Source organism: Mauremys reevesii, linkage group 3 (assembly GCF_016161935.1).
Source record: "Mauremys reevesii isolate NIE-2019 linkage group 3, ASM1616193v1, whole genome shotgun sequence".
Lineage (NCBI taxonomy): Eukaryota > Metazoa > Chordata > Testudines > Geoemydidae > Mauremys > Mauremys reevesii.
In genome coordinates, this window is record NC_052625.1 from 91,708,090 (window position 1) to 91,733,636 (window position 25,547).

The 25,547-nt window shown below is 37.5% G+C and overlaps 1 protein-coding gene across 7 annotated transcripts in view; it reads left to right on the top strand.

Annotated features, from left to right (window-relative positions):
- Nucleotides 1–18,380, top strand: part of LOC120400455 (WT1 associated protein) — a 50,214-nt gene extending 31,834 nt beyond the window's left edge. For 6 of the 7 annotated variants that reach the window (XM_039529037.1, XM_039529039.1, XM_039529038.1 and 3 more), the window contains exons 4-8: nucleotides 2,297–2,355; nucleotides 4,234–4,361; nucleotides 9,558–9,736; nucleotides 14,688–14,842; nucleotides 17,023–18,380. In XM_039529037.1, the coding sequence (XP_039384971.1) occupies nucleotides 2,297–2,355; nucleotides 4,234–4,361; nucleotides 9,558–9,736; nucleotides 14,688–14,842; nucleotides 17,023–17,606 (1,105 nt within the window). In that variant the 3' untranslated portion in view covers nucleotides 17,607–18,380. Of the gene's footprint in view, nucleotides 1–2,296; nucleotides 2,356–4,233; nucleotides 4,362–9,557; nucleotides 9,737–9,948; nucleotides 10,295–13,157; nucleotides 14,301–14,687; nucleotides 14,843–17,022 lie in introns of those variants that run through there. The other variant, XR_005595822.1, reaches the window with a different exon arrangement.
- The last annotated feature ends 7,167 nt before the right edge of the window (nucleotides 18,381–25,547 follow it).

The following is a 25,547-nucleotide window of genomic DNA, read 5'->3' on the forward strand; positions in this document are numbered from 1 at the left end:
TTAAAAAAAAAAAAAAAAAGCAGCATGCTGTTGCCAATATCCGAATCCCCTTAGCATTGTGTTAATGGGATGGGATTGGTTCCTGTCAACATATTGCCATTAACTGGAAGTTGCTAATATCAGGATTGCTATTAGCATAATCTACAGTACTTCCAAGACACAGAGTTGGGAGACCTGGTTGGGGAACACCATGCCTTCTGGAGCAAAGCTTTCTGAAACTGAGTGAACATCTGAAGCAAAACTCTTACAGCTTGTCTACACTGGCACTTTACAGCACTTCAACTTTCTTGCTCAAGGGTGTGGGAAAACACGCCCCTGAGTGCTGCAAGTTTCAGTGCTGTAACATGCCAGTATAGACAGTGAACCAGCGCTGGGAGCCATGCCCCTCGTGGTGGGTTTATTTAAAAAAAAAAAAGCCTCTTCCAACGCTGTGCTGCAACTACACAAGCCATGTTAAATTGCTGCCATGGCAGTGTTTTAATGTTGCCCATGAAGATGTGCCCTCAGTCTCCTGGGATTGGTCTTGGCCATCCAAACAGAAGAGAGAAATCACATTTGTCTGTGTCGGTATGAGATTATTAGACCACTTGTGGCAAGTTAAGAATTTTGTTTTAGATGGCTGTTCACTTCCAAGTTCAATAGGTATAAGGTCCTCAAGGAGGTTTCCCAACTCCTGAAGTTTTGGTAGGAGCCTACAAAAGGGTCAGCAGTTGTGAATGCAAACTGTCTGCCACAGAGTTCGAATGTTAAGATGTGCCTAACAGTGTTACAGTAGAGAAGTTGTGAAATTGTTAATACACAGGTTGTCAGTTTGCATGTAAACTGGTGATTTCTTGCAAGGAACAAGCTAGAGCATTCTGAAGCCTCTTGAAAAATTAGGCTGGAGCAAGCTCAGTATTCAGACTGTGTTAAACTACAGGAGTGCTAGAGGCCTTCCCAAAAAACGCACAAAAAACCCCCGCACAACTTAAGAGCCAAGGGAATTTCCTAAATGTATAGCGGGCACAAGACCCAAGAATGAATCCTGTATAGTATTTTCAGAGAAATAATAATTTAAGGTAAGTAATTTTGTTCTTAAATTGATATTTTAAGTGTCAGAACTTAGTAGAAATTCCAAAGGAAATCTTGAATAAAAAGCTGGCCATAAAATAGAACAGATTGAAAATGCTCCTATAAATTAGGAGATAGCAACTTTTACCAGAAATATTATTTACTGGGTGCATACATGTTGTTGTTCCTAGGAGTCAGGTGCTCTCAAAGATTTTATTTTGACAATTCACTGTAACTGAATTTTATCTCAAATTAGACTTTTTTTCCCCCAGACCTTTAAACAAAATGGAAAAATCTCTAGACAAGGAATAATTGCAAGAATGGTCTTATTTAAGTGAAATTCTGAAGTTGTGGTGTCTCATGGTCATTACTAAAATATTAGTCTTATTGTATACCTTACCATTTGATAAAGATCTCTTGAAGTCCGCTGTTAAGTCAGATGGGAGCTCATTGCTTTGAAAAATCTAGATAGTTTATTTAGTAGTCTAATTTTTTCCTCCTTGTTAAGATTTTGACCTGGATGCCCAAATGCCATTCTCTCTCTATCCCCCCCCCCCCCGCCCATTTTGTTTGCATCAGAATTGTGTAAATCTAGAATCTCTTCTTGAATAAATGGATTATTTAAGTATTCCGTGGCTAGAGTATCCAAAAGATGGCCAACTCTAATAACTTAACCATTTGTCTCCCATTCATTGGATTTTCAGAAGACAATCCTGGCTTGAACAAGCCAAGAAAACTTCCCAAGTTCTCACTTTATTAATTTTGACTGTCTGAATTTCTTGATGGATTCTAAATCTGCTTGTATATTGTGCGTTTGTGATGTCTTCACATTTCTTTTTATTTTGTTTGATAGTTTTGCATTTGGGAACACAATAATATTTAAATGAACAAGTAAAGTGTTCCATATATTAATGGCTAAATAGTAAATATGAATGGTCCAAAGTTTTGTCCAGAATAACACAAACAACCTTCTAAGACTCTAGTATGTCACTTTTTTTGAAAGCAGTGATTTTTCTTTATCCTTTAGTTCAGAAGCAGAATTAAACTTGACTTTTTCAGCCATGAAAGTCAACTTTTCCATCTTTTTAACTAGCATATAGAGGATCTAATATATATACCTGCATATTTCCCTTGTGACTTATTCTGGTTATGGTACAAATGTGTATTATGTTAGTGTTTTTAAACAAAGATGCCTCAGTCTAATGAATCAAGGTTCAGAAATGTTTGTTTTTTCCTCCCTCAATAGGTGGAAGCAATATGAAGCATATGTACAGGCTCTGGAGGGCAAATACACAGATCTTAATTGTAAGTTAGTCCACTTTCAAAGTCATAAATGTTACACAACTGTTTAAATACAGTGTCAAGTGATTTATATGCCTTGTAAATAAATAAATAAACGCAGTAGGGAATAATAATCTGGACAGAAGGGGTTACCTGGCTGGTTTAGTATAGGCCACAAGAGCAGATTCTCTCCTTCTCCCCCCTTCCTCTCTTATCTCCCCCCACCCCGTACATTCAGTCAGTTGTCTTCTGTTGAAGGTCTTCCAGTGGCTTCTTCATCTATCAGTAAATGGTCTGTTTTTGTTTGGGCACGTTTAAAATTAGCAGGTGTGTCCAGACTAGGGGGAAAAAAAATACATGCCCCTTTTAAGACAGATCTTGGCAATCTGGTCCATTCAGACCCATCATATTATCCTGTGAAAGAGAGGCTGTTTTTACAAAACCATTATAGGATGAGAAGTGAAGGGATTTTTGGTTAGGGGAAGAGGTCTAAAATGAATCGCCAGTTAAGTCTCGTATGTCATGTATCTTAATTTACCCCTTTTGAATATTCACCAGCTATTCTTTAACTGTAGCTCTTATCCTTTTGAAAGAGAAGAGGAGAGACTTCCACCCACCCCAAGATTGGATGAATGGGTGTGTTTTAAGGGTAGCTGAGTTACCAATCCTAGTTATCTGTCACTAATTGGACTGGCAGCTAAAATAATTGATTTACCATCTTTTGTCTTTTCAAATCTTGAGAATTCTTTGTACCACTACTCTTCAAGGTGGCGTTGCTCTCTTTCAACCTGTATTTATCATGCTTGCTTTGAGAGAGACTGACATCTAATTGGTTTCATTCTTGTTGTGGTTTTGTACATGCAACAAACTGAAATGAGTGTATACCATAGGTTTCCCTTTGTGCTGGGACCACTCTAGCCCTGTAGAAATGCATTAAATGGACTGGATACGTAACTTTCACTCTAATGCTCCTGCCATCTTCAGGTGCAGGAGCAGTAGTACCAGCACTAATAATCAGTGACACAAACTAGTACAGATTTTATACAAACAATAGTGTTTTTTTTTAAATTGTCCCCAAAGCTAGTTTTAAAAGTTTTTCCATAGTGTGCATTAAAAGAGCTCAAGTCGTTTAAAATAACATTACTAAATAGCAGTCCTAGCATCTTGTCATTTTAGTTGACAAATGCTGTGAGCAAAACAAAAAAGTTACATCTGGTGTCTGATGGTGCTTCCATTGAAGCCAGACATTGGCAAAAGTTCTGTTGTTACAATGTCAGTAGAAACAAAAATTGAATCCCTAACTTTCATTTCCAACATATCTAATATAAATGTTTTAACATGGTGTGTTTGGTTGGAATGAAACTTTTTTTAAATATGATTGGATTGCCATCTCTGAAGTTTTGTAATGTCAAAATGTGACCGTGGGGTTTTGACATTCCAGCTTGAGTATTGTCTAAAACCTGTGCTGCTTAGAAATTGAGCACAGTTGCTGAGAATGCACACTCCTCACCTGTACTGGTCTCTTTCTGAAGACCTTGCCCTCCCATAGTACCAGTGCAGCTCCTTGGGTGGTAGCAGCAGAGTTGGAGTGCTAGTGAAGAAGAGGCACAGGCAGTGGCTGGTTTACATTAGTGCTTTTGCAGTTTCTATCATGTTAAATACCAGTAGTAGCAAGTTTTCAAAAAAGGACTAGTAGAAACTGCTTAACAGGAACTGTCACAAATTTAAAATGGACTCTAGAGTAATTCCAGTATCTAAACCTTGATGTTTTTGACTTAGTTTTTCTTTAATCTATTTTAAAAGCAACCAGTTTATGCTTTCTAAAATCGTAATAGTCTTTGAGCTAGTCTCTTGTAAGCTAGGCTATTAAAGTTTGTGCTTTCTGTATTTTATCATCATTAGCTAATGATGTAACTGGATTGAGAGAGTCTGAAGAGAAGCTGAAGCAACAACAGCAAGAGTCTGCCCGAAGAGAGAATATCCTGGTGATGAGGTTGGCAACTAAGGAACAGGAAATGCAAGAGTGTACTGTAAGTATTTAATGTTGATAAACGTCTTAATGTTACAGGAATGTGTTTTCAGCTGAGCATGTACTGCATATTGTTAGTATCTTGTGGGGGAAAAAATAGGATCAGAATCTGAAGTGTAATGATGGAAGAATATACATTTTAACTTAAACTACACCTCTACCTCAATATAATGCTGTCCTCAGGAGCCAAAAAATCTTACTGCATTATAGGTGAAGCTGCATTATATTGACCTTGCTTTGATCCACAGAGTGTGCAGCCCCGCCCCTCCGGAGCACTGCTTTACTGCATTATATCCAAATTTATGTTCTATCGGGTTGCGTTATATCGAGGTAGCGGTGTATAGCAAAGACATTCCTCTCCTGATGAGTGGCACTAATTCAAGTACTGTTACATTCATAAACAATGCTGTACTTTTGCTGCTGCTAACCTGTTGCATGAGTCCATTTTCTTTTTTAATATATAGTTTATCGAATATATAAATGTCAAATAACTTCTTCACTCTGGATATGGGAGCAGACTTTGGAAGTCAGTGGCATTTTATCCTTAAGCGCCAAGAATCAATGTCTACTGCTGGAGCTTCTGGTCTGACATTCATATTGGTGTTGGGTTGCTAGTTTTTGTTATCCTTCCCCCTGATTCAGATTGGGTAGACATGCAGTAATTTTAGGAAAGGAGGCTTTGTTTTTTCGTTTGTTTTTTTCTGATCAGAATTCTTTTGAAATTTAGCATCAGTTTTTCTTTTCCCTCAGAGTTACACTTCTATTGCTCCTCTTTTTATGTTTAATTTTTTTCTTTCTACTCTTCTCTTGCCTCCCCTCCCCTTTTTCTGATTTTCTTTTTTATATCTTTAATTTGGCCTCTGGAGATTCCTCTTTCCTTGTTTGGGATTCTCTTGGAATTCTGTATTTTCTCCTTTTACATGTTTCTTCCATATCACCTCTACCTTTCTTATCTAGTCAAGTATTTGTTTCTTCAGTGAGCAACCCATGAGAGAGCGCGCGCTGTAAAATGCTTCCTAATCCTAGGGGTTAAGTGTGCCATCCATCCACAGTGCACTCCTAGGAACTGCTTGCATGGGGAACAAAGACCTAAGCTCTGTTGAGAACAGTTTCACAACCCCCTTCCCTTTCTCCAACCTTCCTTTCTCCTCCTCCTCCTTCAGGATCACAGAGGTGCCAGAAGTAGTAGTGTAAGCCTGATAATCTGTTTCACACCACTGGTGCAGAGCCACCATTGAAACATTGTCGCAGTCCTCTACTCATGCTGTGAAAGTTAAGAAATGAGGAGAGGGTTTTTTAGTTTTTTTTCCTTCCCCCCCATACTCTTATTTACAAATTAATGACTTCAGCAATTTTTTTCTTGTAAAAAAAAAACGTTCTTTTCGGTTCAGATTTTTGAAATACATACAGAAATAATTTTATCTTGTTAGATAGTCCGATTAAACTTTTTCTGAAATGAGTCTGTAGAACATAGATCAATTGTTGAATTCAGGTAGGGGTGTGTGTGTGTGTGGCATACCACTGAACTTGAAATACTTAATTATCCAGTAGCTGTAGATATGAGATGACAAGGATTTACGTGATTATCAAAATGTGTAATGATGCATCCTTACCTTGAGTACTGCTCCTTTGTGTCAGGGTGCAGTGTTGCCAGGGGTCTTCGTCTTTGGCTATGGCTTATCATTTTCTTGGCCCTGAGATGGCCTCGCTCTTCTGTGTAAGCTGGCAGGACAGCCAGGCCAAAGAAGTTCACTCCTCTTCTAGGGTAAGAAAAGGTCCAACTGAAAGTCCAAAACAAATGCTCAGATTTATGGTTCTTCTGCCTTCTCAGGTTCTACCAAAGTACTCTGCTTCTTGGCCCCTTCTCCTGGCCCCTGTGGAGCTTCTTGGTTTTTAGTGTCTTGGTTCTGCCCCAGGATTCCCCTACTGCCTCCTTTCCCCAGGGACTCTGGCTGCTTCACTTAAGGCCTATGAGGAGTAGAGAGATCTCTCTCATGGCTCAGCCACCAGAGTCTACTCTGCTCCCTGTGGGTCTCTTAGCCCCTCTTCCCCTTCTGAAACACTGGCCCCAAGACAGTGTCCCTGGATGCCTGGCCCCTTCCAGGAGCTCACCATAGGCGTTAGCTCTACAATAGAGCTCTGCTCTCTAACCACAGCCAGCCCCAAACTACTGGGCTTCCCATGTAGGAGTATCCTATCTCCTCTACAGTATCTCTCCCTATACTGCATTCTCAGCTGTATTTAAGTCCTTCCTGATTCTCTGCAGCTGGGTCACTGATTAAGTTCCATATCGCCATCAGCTGGGGTTAGCTGGTAGGTCAGGACAGGGCTGAGTCAGGTTTGCCTTAAAGAGACAGCCAGCCTGTGACAATCCTATGAGGTTTTCTTGGAATGTCATTAAATTGTTTGCGGATAAGACACATACACCTAAAGGAGATTCTCTTACAGAAACTTTTTTCATATTTTTAAGGTGGAAATTTATTTTAACTTCAGGGTGTCAAATACAAATTGCAGCTCGATTTTTGTCCCTTAAAAAAAAAAAATTAAAAAAATCCCCATTTACATGTTGGAACATGTCCTTTATGAATCTCCTCTTTCCGGGATGGTTAAAAGGATGGAATATCCACCTCTAAGTGAAGATACAGAAAAGATACAGTGTAAGATATATACCTTTTGAGTATGTGGGCTTTTAAAAAAAAATTAAAAAATGGAGAGGCTAGGGTTTTGGGTTTTTTTTGTTTTTTAACTCTTCCAGAATTGATTTTGGCAATGCAGTTCTTGAGGAAGCTTGGTATATATTTTAAATGGTGGTGTTAGAAACCTGTTTTTGTAACATTGGAAGTGAAGTATTTTCATAAATAAAGTACAGTACTGGCAGCATTATATATGAGAGGGGAGCAAACCTAAGTGAAAAGTGGGTTGAACACTGGGGTTTTGTAAATGAACAAAATAAGTCACTGTTTAGTGGAAAGATGAAGCCTGTTTAGTGAAACGTTCTATGTAAAATAATGTACTGTGTGGATTAGATAATTTTGGTAAAAATACAAAATGACACCACAGGGCATTCGCTAACTTTTGACTGCTTAACTTTGCAACTGTAACATTCTTTTAGTGTAGTTTTGTATGTAATATGTTTATATAGAAGGGAATATGTAATAAACATGTTCTTGGAAAGAATCTTTGAAAAAAGGCTTTGTAATAAATTGTTTGACAGGTTGAAGTTTGTTTGAAAGACCTCCTGTAAACAATTAAAATAAAACTGGTATTCTAGTTGAAGTCCAAGTGAAACAGTGGATATCTTAAAGTTGCATAATTAAAATAAAATCTAATCAGAGTTTAAACTGGTTTCAGGGACTAAACCTGCCCCTGGGTCTTCACTGCTGTTTTCAATGGTAGTGGTTTTTCAGTCAGATTTTTTTTGGGGGGGAGGTGTTTTGTGTGTGGGTTTTTTTTTGTTTGTTCCCTGTTGCTATTTGAAAGACTCCCTCAAATAGCATAAACTGACTATACAAAGAGAAAAGTCAAGCTAACTGGACATGCAGTTCTGTCAAATGCACAAACTAAACTTTAAAAAAACCCACAAATATTTTTCTATCACGTATACAAAGCGGCCTCAGTCCTGCAGGCAGATCCTTGTGCCTGGTGCAGAGCTTCCTTCACTTAAATGAAACTTTATTTAGGCACAAGGATTTGCCTGTGCACACCTACCTGCAGTATTGGGGTGTGTAAGTGACCATGGCAGTTAAAAAAATCAAACAGAAGTGTAATTTTTAAAGTTTATGTTCCTTTCAGCCTGTGAAACTCTTAATTTACTTTATTGCTGTAATCAAGAAACATGAGAGGCTTAGGAAGCATATTAAACTGAATTTAGTATAAACAGATTCTGCCTGTGCTAAGGAGATGTAATTTTAACAAGTAGATGGATTTAGAATTCAAATACTTCTGTTTAGCACCCCTTTTAAAGTAAAATATATAAAGATCTGGTTTTTAAGTTGAAAGAAATCACACTTCCAAAAATGCAGTTGAATGAATCATATTTAAATATGGTAACAGTAGTTCTATAAGTAATGTGCTAAAGGAAAATAAGTAAATTGAAAATAAATACAAATCTAACCATTATTCTACAAGGATTTCATTACTGGATTGCAGATTCTGCAAGAGAACCTAAATCCAAACAAAGACCCTTGTCTTTTTTGTTGAAGTATAGCTTATATTCATTTAAAACAAGATAATTAAGTTTCATACTCAGTAACAAAACACAGATTTTCAACCTTAGCTTTCTGATTTTTTTTTTTTTAAAGAAGAATACTGCAAATAATACAAACCACATCAAAGGTGCCTGTTTGTGGTCTTCAGAAACACATCAGGATTTCAGACAAACAATTTGGAAATAGTAAGAACCACTGTTTATTTGTTGACATTAATGTCATCACTCTGATTTGGCCTCCATTACAGCTATATGGAAACTATTCAATTTCTAATTTGACTCCGGGAAAACTCGTTGTGTTTTTGATACTCTTCCTACTTGTAGTCACCTTTCAAAAGAATACAAACAGTACAAAAGTAGAGGATTATAGGCCTGGTCTACACTTGGGGGGGCGCGGGGGTTGGAACTAAGGTATAGCGAATAGCGTAGCTGAACTTGAAGTACCTTAGTTCGAAGTACTTACCCGTCCTCACGGCGCGGGATCAAAGTCCGCGGCTCCCCTGTCGACTCCGCCACTGCCATTCGCGGTGGTGGAGTTCAGGAGTTGACGGGAGCGCGTTCGGAGTTCGATATATCGTGTCTAGATGAGACGCGATGTATCAAACTCCGAGAAGTCGATCGCTACCCGCCGACCCGGGCGGGTAGTATGGATGTACCCATAGTAACCAACCTAAATGCTACTCTTATTATGCAAACCTAAATTGAGGTGGTATGAAGAATTAGATTTGGGAGAGAGGAGCAAAATTTGTAACCTTCAAATTTAAAGTAAATTGAGTTGTATTTTTTTCTATTCTGGGTTCATTTTCCTACTGATTATACTTTAGTTAATACTGCTATCTGCATGTGAATTTAACAGTTACAATATGGAAGAAAAATGAGCTGCTTTTAACTCTATCAGCAGAACAGTGTGGTTTTTTAACTGTCCATTCTGTAATCATTGAAGCTTTTAAAATTATAAATGAGTAACAATTTTTCTCTTGTTTTATGCAGAATCAGATTCAGTACCTCAAGCAAGTCCAGCAGCCTAGTGTTGCCCAACTGAGATCAACAATGGTGGACCCAGCCATCAACTTGTTTTTCCTAAAAATGAAAGGTGAACTGGAACAGACTAAAGACAAACTGGAACAAGCCCAAAATGAACTGAGTGCCTGGAAATTTACGCCTGATAGGTAAACAAAACAAATACTCCCCAGTCAAGACTTCCCTGACAGTCTCACTGCGAGAATGCTATGGTGGGACAGCCAAGTACTCGTTTCCACACCAAGACTCAGACGTTTTGAGCCAAAAAGCCACATTCTTATACTGTCCAGCTTGTAATGCTTAATGTAAAACTTACCAGATGAACCTTGTGTTTCAGCTTTTTTCTCCCCCTTTGCTTCAGAGGCCTGATGGCGTCGGACTATTCTGAAGAAGTGGCCGCCTCTGAAAATTTTTTCCTTTCTAGAACATGTAGACACGTGCAAAGTGGTTCTATTTGAAGAAATAGAGGGAGAAACAGAAGTCTTAAGTCTGTGGCACACTGTGTCTACAGACAGTTTGGAGGAGAGAGAACCTAGAGATTTTAAATCATGAATTGAACATGTAAAATTCCAGTAAAATGTAAAAATGGAATATGCTTCGCTCTTAACCTTGAGCCTAGTGACTTAGAGACACTGTAAGTCAGTTTTGCTAATAAGACTGTGGACTTCCTGCTTGTTCACTGAACTGCTGGGTCAAAACTCAAGGAGGTGAATTTTGCATTAAAGAGTTTATTTGCTAACCAGCTTTAAATAGCCATGAGAGAGTGCTATTTCATATCGCATCAGTGGTAGTATACACTTTTGAATGACTGTTTAGCATTTGGGCTATATAGCATTTCACTGAGCCATAAGTCAATATGATTTTAAATAATGGATTGTTCTCTGGATGGTTGATAATACTGTGGACTCACAAATAGGACTGTATAAAATACAGGTACTATCTAATTGCAGGTTTTAAATTGTTTGAAGCAATATATTTGATCACAACTAGAGTGTATGATGAGGAAAACTAGTTGTGATAAGTATTTCACTGCATGTTTCCATGCAGAAATTAGAATTTTTCAAACTTCTATTCTGAGAACTGTTCTCAAATGCTCCATATATAAGGCACACATAATGGCAACTGTCTTCAGTGTTGGTGTGGGGTATTTTTTTGTTTCATTGTATGCCTGTTTTTGTATTGCACTTCTATATAAAATGTGCCTTGAAAGAGTTGTTAATATAGAGCTTAAGGAACATGACTGGTCATACTATTGTACTGTGAAACTTTTGAAGTAATGAACGAGAATGTTACTTTTTAAGATGTCTCGTTCTCTGAAAGAGGGAAGACCATATTCTTAAAAAATAATCATTTAAATGCATGCATCCTTCTGGCTGGAATCAATCAAGGAGCTTTGCTACTCTATTGATGCCTTTTTGTAATGTCCCAAGTTATTTGCAAGAATAGTAATATGGGACAGCTCAGAGTGGACATTTGAGATGTGTAAGTGTGCAGAGAAATGTGAAATTATGTGGACTGGTATAGTGCTCATGTATTTTCATCCGATTAGTTTGTCATCAGAACATTAATGTTCTAGATATAGAGTCAGTCGGGCACTATTTCATGACTCCGTCCAACACTGTGGAAAGTTCAGTGTAACCACATAATTTAAAAAAACAAACCTACCTAAAACCCCAAATCCACCAGGTTCAGTTTTATAAAAGGTAATGTATTCTAAGGTGGATAGACAATAACTGCTTATTGTTGAAAATGCAGTTTTCATTAAGATCACTTAAATTTTAATTCAACTCACTTAAACTGTTGTGTGCTTCAGATAATTAATGTGGGAGAGAAAGAGTGTAGTGTGCTTGTGTGTAGGCTTATTGTTACCTAAGCAATGGATTTACATCAAAAGAAACCTTCAAAATATTAACTTTTTAAAAAAAATTATACATATATTGAACCTACTTTGCTGTGGCAGTATTATGTAAGGTTTTAGTGGTCTAGCATCAAAACAAAGGTAAGACTTGCATTAGTGAACAATTGTGTTAATGTGTTACCAAATTTGAAATTACTATTTACTATAATATGCAGTCAAAAAAGCCAGCCATGCTGATTGCTTGGTTAACTTGGAGTTTATAAATCAGTTAATTTATTTAGATAAAGGATGCAGAACTGTCCTCTGGATCAAAATGTGTTGTGTGACACTGAGGTGACAGATGTTTCCTACCACTTTGTCTTAATTTCAAGCAGAAGTATTTAGAAATCTTTTTTGCTAATTTTTATATAGTCTTGAGGGGGAAGTTTATGTTGTGTTTAAATGCAAGTGATAAAAGAGAACTGAACAATATTCCCTAATTCAAATTCTATGTAATTTGAGTCTAATCATGGTGCAAGTATATAAATACATATTAGATATGTGCAGGAAATAGAATGCAAGGAATCAACAATGTATTTCTAGTCTGTTTAGTTATTTAGGGAACTCTTTTATTTGTCATTGGGTTCATGATTTTATTTTCATTGGTAAAGGGATAATGAGTCAGACTGCTCAAGCTATAAAGAGTTTGTAGAAATTTTCATATATCGTTTCACTAGGAACTGTTTCCCATTTATCGTCCCGTCCTTGTGTATAACCACTCTTATTTCATGGCACCTCATCTCATGTTTGAAAGAGTTGATGTTCTCCTTCAAAATCGTAAATTGTTCTGAACTAACAAACACACGTCTGCTCCAATACCACTGCAAGCCCAAGTTTAGCATCAAGCCTGGGACTTCATTGTAGTAAATGCATACAGCATTATCCTTGCTGACAGATGTTTAGAGGGGGAAAGAAGTGAGTGGTCTCATTAAGCCATTTAAATCACCATTTAAACATTCAGTACATAATCATTTTTGTTTAAATAAAATGTCAGCAGAAACTTCACTTACAGAAAGCGTACTGCTACAGATGTTAGTCTTTTGAAATTTAACTGCTTCCATTTTTACAGGTTTTATAGTATGTGTTCACATAAATTTGTTAAACATACAATTGCAAAACCTGGTTCTGTGACTTTAATCAGAGTTAGTCTAAGATTTACTACCTTTGATATTCTTGCATGTATTATCTTTATTACATAATTCAACATGCAAGGTAGGTTTGTTCAAACTCAGTAGTGCAAAATGTTTAGACAATCTTGAGGGGAAAAGTTAAATTGCATTATAGGTAACTGTGCAAATTCCTATACCGGTAATAAAAGCAAAAGGTTTGTTGTGGCAGGAACAGACATGGTGAAGAAATTAGCAGGCGTTCTAGAATTGTGCAAAGCTTCTGGGGTTGTTAATAGTGCATACTAATGCATGCAACAGTTGGCAATGGCTGTTATGAAGACATTACATGATTATAAACTTCTGAAATCTATAGTGGTAATAAATACAGAATAAAAGTTTACCAGTAGCAGGAACTTGAAAATGCCTAAATCATTGCCTATCTGCCTAAAAGCTTTTGCAATATCTGTCACATTGGTTAAGTCCAAAGTGGTCCTAGTTTACACAGAATAAATAAGCATCCCGTAGAAAAATTTATCTTAAATTGTATTACTTGTATTGTATTAGGTCAGCACAACTCTAAGCTTCAAGGACTTGGCATTGGACATCACATCAAGATAAAGAACAGGTTGCTGTATTAAACACATTTGCAGGCTTCCAGGACTTTACGCAGCCAGATTCCTTCTGGAGCAGCCCATCTGAAAGATGTGGGACAGTCAGTTGGAAGACTTTAAATGGGACAGTTGGCAGAACTTTTCAAAATCTGAAGTGTTAAAAGCTTGAATGCTTAAGCAGTAGCTAATTGAGAGATTATTTGAAGTGACTTTTGGCTGGGCACCAGTTTTGCTGTGGTTGTGAAGCATACTAGCAATTTTTTTTCCTTTTTTTAATATGCAAAATTTCATTCTTTATTATACGCTCTCAAGCTGACCTTCTCAGGCTTGTTACCTAATACAAGTCCTGACGTTCAATCACAAACCTGATTAATTCTGTTTTTCCAGGCTTTCATTTCCTGTGGAAAAAGAGGACTGCTTCATTATATATGTTGCTGAACCTCAAGGAAGGCAAAATATTTGTGGTTACTTTCCTAGCTTTGGCAGACCAACAGTGTTAGAGGGTGCTTTAGCTATCAATTTTATTTTGTGATGAAATAAACATTATTGCCTATATATTAATTTGCATACTAGTTCCTATAATGCTCTACATTGCAGTTTTAACATGAAGATTTAAGATATGCCTGTGTTCCTGATTTTGCAAAAAGCAGAATATCAAATCTGCTTTTTCCCTATGAAATACTTTTGGTCTGGTGTTTCCTGGCTTTTGATCGCCAGACACTCTTAAAGGGACACTGTCAACTTTCAAATCTGGCTAAACTAAAAAAAAACAACCAAAAAAAGCTGCTTATACTTGCTCCTGGATCCCCTTGCTGCCTTGTATTTTTCAGCTCCATTGTCTGTTATCTCCTCTCTCACTCTGTGAAAGAGACAAAGGAGGAGCTTACTGTAGCTATTGGGGAAACAACAAAGCAATGTATATAGTGTAGTCAAAAGTACAAAATTGGAAAAATATAAATATTTAATCATTCAGGTACATTAAATAAGTTTTCATGCTGGTCAAAAATCATTACATTCAATATTCTCCAAACCTGACAAATAAATAAATAAAAGCTGAATAGCTAGCCTAAAATATTTTTAGTACATAAAGTGAAAAGGAGCACTTTTAATGTTTTGTAACTCACTGTCTGATTACCAGACACATACATAACCTTTTTTTCTTCCTTTGAGAATGGACAAATGCCAAATTGTGTCTTGATAGTCCAGATGTCAGTAATCAAAAACATTGTGGCCATTCGTATTTACAGTAATAGAATTTGCCTTTCGCTTTTACGGAACAACGACAGAAGAAGATCAACAGACGTTGGAACAGCATGTGGTAACTATAGGGAGACTTTCTGCTATGACAATTACCTGGAGGCACAATGTTCCTTAAATTGTGACATGCAGAAATCACATCTCCTATCTCTGTTATAATTGTAATTGAGGAAGATTACAGAAGGTTTTATCTTCATTTTGTGATAGATGGCTCTTTCCTTTGCAGCCAAACAGGCAAAAAGTTAATGGCGAAGTGTCGAATGCTTATCCAGGAGAATCAAGAGCTTGGAAGGCAGCTGTCCCAAGGACGCATTGCACAGCTTGAGGCAGAGCTGGCTTTACAGAAGAAATATAGTGAGGAACTAAAAAGCAGTCAGGATGGTAAGGGCTTTTTTAAGAAAATGGAAATTGCCTTGCACTTGCACTGGCTTAATTATTTAATCTACTGGTCGTGTGGCTATTGTTAATTTTCCCGTTACTGAGCACGAGACACTTTTTTTTCTTTCTCGGAATCAAAGGGACAATGTCAGGTTAAACATAACTTAAAAATTCTTATCTGTGGTGCTGGTTGCCTTAGATTACTAAAACAAAAAAATTAAGGCTAACTTTGCCGTTTACACTGGGGTGAGAGTCACTTTAAGGTGACGAATGAAACTATTTCACTTTTTGGGTCTGAACACAATATTTTGGACTGCGAATACTATTGAACTGTCAAATCTATTAATGGGATATTTTACAGTCTCATTTCATTTGTTAAAAACAGCCTTTTAACAATACCTAAAATAAATAGAAATCTTCACAGCAATCTTTTTACATTTCAGTGACTATTTTATACGCAAATGTCTGCAATATTCACAATCCAAATATTGCAGCATTTATTAGTGCCTCTGAACCTGCAAGTGAAACTATCTGTGAACTGACTACTTTCCCCATAGCTGAAATGGAAGAAAAATTCCTAGCCTACTAAATTTCCAGCCTTAACGGTTCAGAGTTTGTAACATAGGTCAGGAAATTTCTTTTAAATTTATTGTCCTGAGCGTGACCCTTCGACTTTTTTATAAAATATTTAAAAAAGAAAGTTTAGGAGTTAAGTCTGATACTGTCCCTGAATCCAGTTGCAAAAAAGGAAATCTAGATGTTCAACAGGACTGCAGTTTTTATTTGATTTTGGCTTGTGACATGATGCACTTGTTTTTGAAGATAGGATTATCTGTTTCCTTTTGTGAGGAACCTCATTGTAGAATGTCTAGAAGAATTAGGGAAAACAGTTCTTACAATTGTGGCATCAGTTTGCAATATGTTACTGGAATAAAAACTACTTTTTGGGTTCCCCAAATTAATGTGTTAATCACCCAAGTGACTTTTTTTCCTTCTAAATTTATCAAGTTGGTAATTGAATCAAAGGAAGCGAATGTTCTTTCAAAAATTGCCTCTGCAGATATCTACTCTTGAATATGATGCAGTATTACAAGCTTCAGAATAATTTAAAAGCAGCCATTGGGGGTATGAGCACAGCTTCCCTGCAGAGCCAAATGTTTTTAAGTGAGATTATAAAAGGCTTGAGATCTTAACCAGCCCACAATTTTGTTCTGTTCCACCCATGACCATTCATTTTCTCCTTTTTTTAAGTTTCCTTTATAGCTGCAAATAGTATGTTAGAGTTCTGAAAAGTTCACTTTTTGAGATACTTTGTTTATAAAACATCAAAATAAAGTAATATAGACTGCATATTTTGCTTTGTCATCTTCGAGTTAATGTGCAGTTTAATGTAAAAAGTGACCAAAGATTGCACTGTGGGATTCCATATTTCTCTTATTGACCTGGTCAAACTTGCTCAATTTGCCAATACAATTTTTTTCTTTCCCTGACTCGCAGTATTGCAATCTCAATCCAGGCTATGAGAGGCAAGCTGTTCTTTCTTTTGTTATACATCCATACTAAAAATTCTACAGTTGGAACTTGGTTAACAATTCTGTTAATGATGTGCCAATCAGACTGGAATCCATCTCTCTCCTGTTGTACTTGTTATGCAGGGCTGAAAGGAGGAAAAGTAATTAAAACACTTGGTAGTAAACTAATGATTCTGAATACCTACAAGTAGCCCATATGTTGCATCAGAATGTGCTTTGCCCCGTTTCCTGCCCCCCCCCCCCTTTTTTTTTAAAGGATAGCAGCTAACCTATTGTGTACCTGGAAGTAAAGTTCACTTGCAGCATATTTCCTACTAATACTTTGAGTTCAGCTATTTCCCAGCACGTATTTCTACATCCTCCCTTTTGTCCAAGAATGGATTTTTCCACACAAACCCCCACCCTCACCCAATATCTGTTTTTTGAAAAAGTATGTAGATGGCAGTTTGGAATTTAGGGTTTCTTCCATTTAAAACATTGCAACATCACACATTTCGCAGATGCAACAGCTGAAAATACAGACCTCTAGGAACTTGAACATACAAACCTTTAGTAATAACTCTATCTGCTTAGGGTTCTTTTATGTACTGTTTTAGGATCCAGATATGTGAGCTATTAAGTGTGTGCTCCAAATGTGTTTTCTCTATATAGAATTGAATGACTTCATCATCCAGCTTGATGAGGAGGTAGAGGGTATGCAGAGTACCATTCTAGTTCTCCAGCAGCAGTTGAAGGAGACTCGCCAGCAGTTGGCTCAGTTCCAGCAGCAGCAGTCCCAGGCCTCAGCACCAGGTACCAGCAGGACTCCATCTTCTGAGCCTACAGACCAGGGAGAGGCCATGGGTAAAGACTGCAGCCGTCTGGCTAATGGACCGAGCAACGGCAGCTCTTCCCATCAGAGGACGTCTGGGCCTGGATTTTATAGGGAGGGTAGTGGCACAGAAGATGACTTCTCAGCATCTCCAGGGAATGGTAATAAGCTCTCCAACCACTCTGAAGATAGAACTGTCAGAGGCGGTTGTAGCTACATAAACCAACTAAGTACTGGGTATGAAAGTGTAGACTCTCCCACTGGCAGTGAAAACTCACTCACTCACCACTCAAATGACACAGACTCCAATCATGATCCTCAAGAAGAGAAAACAGTGAGCATGAAAGGTAATAGAACTGTGGGTTCTCGTCATGTTCAGAATGGTTTGGACTCCAATGTAAATGTCCAGGGTTCAGTTTTGTAACATTTTTTTTCTGCAACACTTTTATACAGTGTCATTTAAATTGGGAGAGGATACTGTCCAGAAACTGTTTAAATTAGTGCATACTCGTCACAGTTTTGCCTTTTTGTGGGTTTTTTTGCTTCAATACCTCTGCCACTTTGGAAATTTTAACAGTTAATTACGTTGAACGTTGCTAAAAGGACATTTGTGTAGGCTCAAGTTATTTTTATATGAGTTAATGTGAAGTTGAAAGTGGAAATTATTTCCACAAAGTATAACATAAATGATGTCTGTACAAATCTGTGTATATCTAGAACCTGTGCTGTGTAAGGGCATTCTTACTCATATTGTTATATTTACACCACATTCAAAATTTGTCATACTAGCTGTGGGTTTATGACTGCCAAGTTTGCCCAGTACCGTAGTTTTATCACTAAAAGATGGACTTGTTGAAGGAGTCCTGTAGTAGTTCCAGTGTTAATTACAGTTTTTTTTCCCACCATTCATCTGTGCATTTCTCCTTAGGTGGCCGAATGTTTAAGAAGTTTGTGTGCATAGTTACTCAGTTTTAAGAACTGTTGTATCCTGTTTATGCATATTGCTCTGTGACTCCAATATTCTCTTACCTGTACTGACCAAACCTAAATAAAGACTTTTAATAATGTAATTTATTTTAGTCTGCATTGGTTTCATATGATGTATTTGTATACAATGCATTTTTATTGTACGTGTTTTCTGTTGGGTTATTTGCCCACTACCAATCTACATAGTAAAAAAATCATGCTGAAGACTCAAGCTTGAGACCTGTGGCATTTTGTTTTTAATAAATAAAAATAAGTTCTTGTAGTTTAATTTCAGGTTGGCTTGGTGGTTGGGGGGTGTGCTTATCTTGTAAATTGATTTGGTGACAACAAATGAAGTGACGATACCATGTGTGAAGAATTGATATTGCAGACTTCATGGTGTCGTATATCGGATTCTTAGCAAGGTATAAATGTCTTGTGTGTAAAGTTAATTCCTTGTGAATTAATTTCTTCTTTTATAGTTTATTCCTGGTTTCACTATAATTAAACTTAACCTTGAGTTAAAGCAAATCTGAAACTGCTTTAAAAATCACTTTATATAGTCAAATGTGTTTTTTAGTTACAAATTCTTCGGCACCTGAGTTTCTGGTGACACACAATCTGCTTTACCAATTTAAAGGTGGCAGTATGAAAACAAGGAGAACTTATCTAGTGTCAATGCATTTCTAGCTAAAGGTTAAAATTAAAGCAATTTAAAAAGGTATGGCACTCACTTATCTGGTGGGTTTTGGTTCTTAACTCTAAATTAACCCTAAGTGCTTTAGCCATATAATTGTGTTGATAAAATTCACATTTTCATAAAGTTATCAATCTGCTACTTGATTGTTTTATGCTGCTGGTGCATAGCTGAGGCAAAAGGAGAGAAATGCTGCCAGCTTTGCAGCCTAATTGTGGAAGCACTTGCACTACTGTTGCTGTAAAGCAGTACTTGTAAGCCATGTAGATTTTTGGAAACCATCTTTTAACCAATTGCTATTAAAAGAAACTGTCCACAATCTATTTTACTAAATTCTTATAAGAATAAATGTTTTGATATTTTGTTTGGTACTGTAATCTAGAGAAGAATGTGGAGTCCATGGTATACTAAAGTGTCTACAATAGCAATATCAAGAGGTGAGGGGATGGAGATGATATGCTATGAAACAAAACCATCGATGTAATAAACTGCAGGTCTCCTTTTAGACATCAACATGAAATATAGTAGATCTCAATAAATGAGTTAAAAGTAGCTTCAGATACACTTGCATTGAATCCTCAAGATATTTTTGTGGTTTGATGGGCAATTTTTTTTATTGCTTGTATCTGCCTATTTCACAGCAACTAGGGAAACTACAGGTAAATGATAAAATTGCACCGTGGCATCAAATATTCAGAGTAAATATATGAAAAATACCTTTTCCTCTAATCTTCAAATTACAGCAATATGCTGTCTTTAATTGATTTTTCAAATGTGATTTTTTTAATTGACTTTGTTCTTATGTAGTTATCTACGTTGCAAAATAATGCATTCTGATATTGAATATTAAAAGCATTGTTTCATTTAAATTGCCAGTTTACATTTTAAATCTTTTTAATAAAAATGGGAAAAGTCATTGTATATGGTATGTTTTTAAATTAACTTTTATTAAAAAGATAGCATGGAATAGTTTGACAGCATTTAGGCTCTCTCCATTCTAAAGCAGATAATACAAGTTTTATCAAAATTAGTAAGTTGCATTAGTAAACTTTTTCTATGCCAAGGGTAAGCCAAGTGTTAAACAACTCTTTCCCTCTCTATTCTCCACTTGCTACATGTTAATTGTGTTCCAATATCCAGAGTTTAAAAAAAAAATAAAATTAGTATCTAGCCTATATATTTGAAAAAATCTGAGCCGTTCTGCAATCCTTATGTTGGTTAATGGGAGAAAAGTTTGATCTGTTTTGCAAAATGGCTTGCTTATTGGAACATATTTGTCAGAATGCAGCACAACTGGCAGGAAATGCGGCAACGTAAAAGGTAGACTGTTTGAATATTAAGTATGTGTGGATATATAAATAGTCATAACTACCAAATTTAATGAATTCATCAACATACAAGTGAAGTGGCATCTTAAGTGTAGATGTGTAATCTCACTGCATTTGTCGTGAATGTTGGGGTGAAATCCTAGCCCCACTCAAGTCAATGGCAAAATGCCCATTTACTTCAGTGCAGTCCAGATTTCACTCTAGATGTTGGAGTATACAACTATTTTTATTCTACATCCTTGAATTGCCAAACAGTGTAATTGGCTCAGATGGAGCCATATGCCACATTGCTATACTGTCCTAGCAAATCCTAAACTGGCGACCTCCTAGATGCTATGGTGCTACACATCCTAAGTAATGGGGTTACAAAACAAAGGAGTAACTTTGTCAGATTATGCACAGAATACAATTTATGGTTCCTATATGGTGCCCTCCACTTGGATTTTCTGAAATGATGCTTCATGTAGCATCCCTAGCAGAAGCCAAGTATAACATGCTGGCTTATACATTTCTTGATGTATTTATGGGGCATAATTGACATCTAGATTCTGCAGAATCTGAAATCTTTCACTTTTATTTTAAAACAAACTTTAACTCATGTTGGCTAACCACCTTCTGATGTGATCTAAACTTGTGGCAGTGTTTCTGCAAACAACTTTAAGGGTGTAGAGGCGTGAGTTCTTTGTTATTGATGCTAGCGGGCTTCACAGTTAACTCCCCAATAACACAAATGTCAAACTACTTCCTATCTAATTATTTATCTGATAAAGGAAAAGGTGTTGGAATGAAACAGTGGTGGGGAGAGAATGAATGGGGTTGGAGTTTGAGTGGCTGCATGAAAGAAAACAGAGGGGAAAACAAAGCCTGAAAAGATCAATAAAGAAGAGAACAGAAATAGCAGGTTCAACATAACTTAATGCACCCAGTATCAGTGAACACACTGAAACCATATTCCTGATCACTTGAAGACTCAGATTTTCCAGTTCACTAAGGCCACTGGGTGTTGCTATAAATAATAGAATCAGAAATGTAGTGCTGGAAAGGACCTTGAAGTCATCTAGTCTTTTCCCCTCTGCTGAGGCAGGATTAAGAATACTTAGACCTGCGGTTCTTAAACTGGGGGTTGTGACCCCTCAGGGTAGTCACAAGGTTATTACATGGGGGGGGGTTGTGGGCTGTCAGCCTCCACCCCCAAACCCTGCTTTGCCTCCAACATTTATAATAGTGTTAAATACAAAAAAAGTGTTTTTAATTTATAAGGAGGGGGATGGTCGCACTCATAGGTTTGCTGTGTGAAAGGAGTCACCAATACAAAAGTTTGAGAAACACTGACTTAAAACTATCCCTGACTCTGTTTGTCTAAATCTGGTGTTCTCAAACTTTTTTGTGTGGGAACCCCTTTTGAAAATATTACAGGCTGTGATGACCCTCAGACTATGCCACTGTTACTTCTACACTGCTGCTGACAGCAGCCACTGCTCTCTGGCTCCCCAGCTCTGAAGGCAATGCAGAAGTAAGGGTGACAATACTGAGATTCCCCTCTTTTGGGTGAATACCCACTGTTCTTAAAAACCTCCAATAATGGAGATTCAACAACCTCCCTGGGTTACCAGTTTCAGTCCTTAACTATCTGTAAAGTATTTTCTGATATCTAACCTAAAACCCCTATGCTGCAAATTAAAGGGAATTCTACTCCTGCCTTCAGTGGATATGGAGAACAATTGATCACTATCCTCTTTCTAATGACTTTTTACATATTTTAAGATGTAACATGTCTTCACTCTCCCCTGCCATCTAAACTAAATGTCCAATTCTTTCCATTTTTATTTGGTCATGCTTTCTAGTCCTTTTATCACTTTTGCTCTCCTGTGGATTTTTGCCAATTCATCTCTCTCAAAGTCCAGTGCCCAAAATTAGGCAGAATACTCCAGTTGAGGTCTCACGCCTGCTGAGTACAGAAGAACAATTACCTCTACCATTTACATATGACACTCCTGTTAATGCATCCCAGAATGATATTTGCCTTTTTTGCAGCAGAATCACACTGACATAATTAATTTGTGACCCACTCTACCCCTACAGATTCTTTTCTGCAGTACTGCTTATCCAGTTCTTTCCCATTTTTCATTTGCTAAGCAGTGCAAAATAGGTAAATCAGCTGATGCCTCAGAAGGGAAAATTCCGAAGGGGGTGAGGCATAACTCAGCTCTGCTACACCCAATCCTACATTGACATACAGGATTTAGGCAAGTTCAGAGTACAACCGTTCCTGCTCTAACTTGCCTGGCAACTGAGGCTCTGAAGGGCTGCAACTGGCTCGCTTTGGCTACTACCTCCACTATGTTCAAGTACAGCTCATCCAGAATGGAGACCAACATCTTTATCCCTCTCCAAACTTAATTTACTCTTGATTTAATCTAGTCCAGTATTTCTCATCTAGTGGTCTGTGAGGCACTGAAAAAAATTTATTACAAACTAAGAGCAAGGAATCATGCACCCTGCTTCTGTGCACATCCTTACCCTCCTTCAAGCTAAGTATGCTTTGTCAACCCCTTGGAATACTCTCGCAAATCAAGGTTAGCATTGATATATTTTGTTCTTTTGTAGTAAACATAAGGGCACGGGGGAAAAATATGTTGAAAAAGGGGCCACCAACCTAAAAAGGTTTAAAAACAGTGGTCTAGTTCAAGCACTGGGGCTAGATGTAGAAATTACTGGTTGAAGTTCTATGTCCAGTGCTATACCTAAAAGGTGAGACTAGATTATCAAAATTGTTCCTTGTGGCTGAAGAGCCTACCAAATCTAAGAAATTCAACACTACCACCATAAGGCAGACTTTGAGACAAACCAAACTATAATGGAAATTTATAAATCAATTCTCCCTCTCCCCTTGATTTTTTTTTAAAAGATAACTGACCAATAAATAAATACAAAAACACTAAAAAAGGGCAAGGCTATTTCTCTAGATAGGTATTTATGTGGCCCCCATCACTTTATTATCTGATTATTTTGTGCCACATGTGTTTCTTGATGGGTCAGTATGACCCTATATTTACAGTATTAATATTAAATGGAATAAATTTGAATGTCAAGTAACATCCCTAGGGGTGCTCCACTGCAGATTTTCATAGCAGTGCCTGTTTGGCCTGCACTTCCATTCCAGCCATCCTTGTGCCCCATACAGAGTATATATAGAGCTGTGTAGACGAACTGCCCTGAGTTCCTTCTCAATCAGCCACCTGAGACAGAGCATCTAGTGTGCCACTTAGCTTATACCTTGACCATACATTCTTAGTGTTAATTTGTATTAGTTTTACACCTCTTTAGGTTTAAGGGGTCCCTTTCCCCACCCCCTCCTATCTGAGGGGCTTTTTCAGGGGTGCATCGCTGAGGTGTGCAAAGATCCCTGGGATTCAACATAAGAATAAGAATGGCCATACTGGGTCAGACCAAAGATCCATCGAGCCTAGTATCCTGTCTACGGACAGTGACCAATGCCAGGTGTCCCAGAGTGAGTGAACCTAACAGGTAATGATCAAGTGATCTCTCTCCTGCCATCCATCTCCACCCTCTTACAAACAGAGGCTAGGGACACCATTCCTTACCCAACCTGGCTAATAAGCATTTAATGGACTTAACCTCCATGAATTTACTGAGTTCTCTTTTAAACTCTGTTTATAGTCCTAGCCTTCACAACCTCCTCAGGCAAGGAGTTCCACAGGACTCTGTGCTGTGTGAAGAAGAACTTCCTTTTATTTGTTTTAAACCTGCTGCCCATTAATTTCATTTGGTAGCCCCAATTCTTATATCATGGGAACAAGTAAATAACTTTTCCTTATTCATTTTCTCCACACCACTCATGATTTTATATACCTCTATCATATCCCCCTTAGTCTCCTCTTTTCCAAGCTGAAAAGTCCTAGCCTCTTTAATCCCTCCTCATATGGGACCCGTTCCAAACCCATAATCATTTTAGTTGTCTTTCTCTGAACCTTTTCTAATGTCAGTATATCTTTTTTGAGATGAGGAGACCACATCTGTATGCAGTATTCAAGATGTGTGCGTACCATTGATTTATACAAGGTCAATAAGATACTCTCTGTCTTATTCTCTATCCCTTTTGTAATGATTCCTAACATCCTGTTTGCTTTTTTGACCGCCGCTGCACATTGCGTGGACGTCTTCAGAGAACTATCCACGATGACTCCAAGATCTCTTTCCTGATTAGTTGTAGCTAAATTAGTCCCCATCATATTGTATGTAAAGTTGGGTTTTTTTTTCAATGTGCATTACTTTACATTTATCCACATTAAATTTCATTTGCCATTTTGTTGCCCAATCACTTAGTTTTGTGAGATCTTTTTGAAGTTCTTCACAGTCTGCTTTGGTCTTAACTATCTTGAACAGTTTAGTATCATCTGCAAACTTTTCCACCTCAGTGTTTACCCCTTTCTCCAGAACATTTATGACTAAGTTGAATAGGATTGGTCCTAGGACTGACCCTTGGGGAACACCACTAGTTACCCCTCTCCATTCTGAAAACTTACCATTTATTCCTACCCTTTGTTCCCTGTCTTTTAACCAGTTCTCAATCCATGAAAGGATCTTCCCTCTTTTCCCATGACAACTTAATTTACGTAAGAGCCTTTGGTGAGGGACCTTGTCAAAGGCTTTCTGGAAATCTAAGTACACTATGTCCACTGGATCCCCCTTGTCCACATGTTTGTTGACCCCTTCAAAGAACTCTAATAGATTAGTAAGACATGATTTCCCTTTGCAGAAACCATGTTGACTTTTGCCCAACAATTTATGTTCTTCTATGTGTCTGACAGTTTTATTCTTTACTATTGTTTCAACTAATTTGCCCGGTACTGACGTTAGACTTACCGGTCTGTAATTGCTGGGATCACCTCTAGAGCCCTTTTAAATATTGGCATTACATTAGCTATCTTCCAGTCATTGGGCACAGAAGATGATTTAAAGGACAGGTTACAAACCATAGTTAATAGTTCCGCATTTTCACATTTGAGTTCTTTCAGAACTCTTGGGTGAATGCCATCTGGTCCGAGTGACTTGTTACTGTTAAGTTTATCAATTAATTCCAACACCTCCTCTAGTGACGCTTCAATCTGTGACAATTCCTCAGATTTTTCACCTACAAAGGATGGCTCAGGTTTGGGAATCTCCCTAACATCCTCAGCCATGAAGACTGAAGCAAAGAATTCATTTAGTTTCTCCGCAATTACTTTATTGTCTTTAAGTGCTCCTTTTGCATCTCGATCGTCCAGGGGCCCCGCTGTCTGTTTAGCAGGCTTCCTGCTTCTGATGTACTTAAAAAACATTTTGTTATTACCTTTTGAGTTTTTGGCTAGCC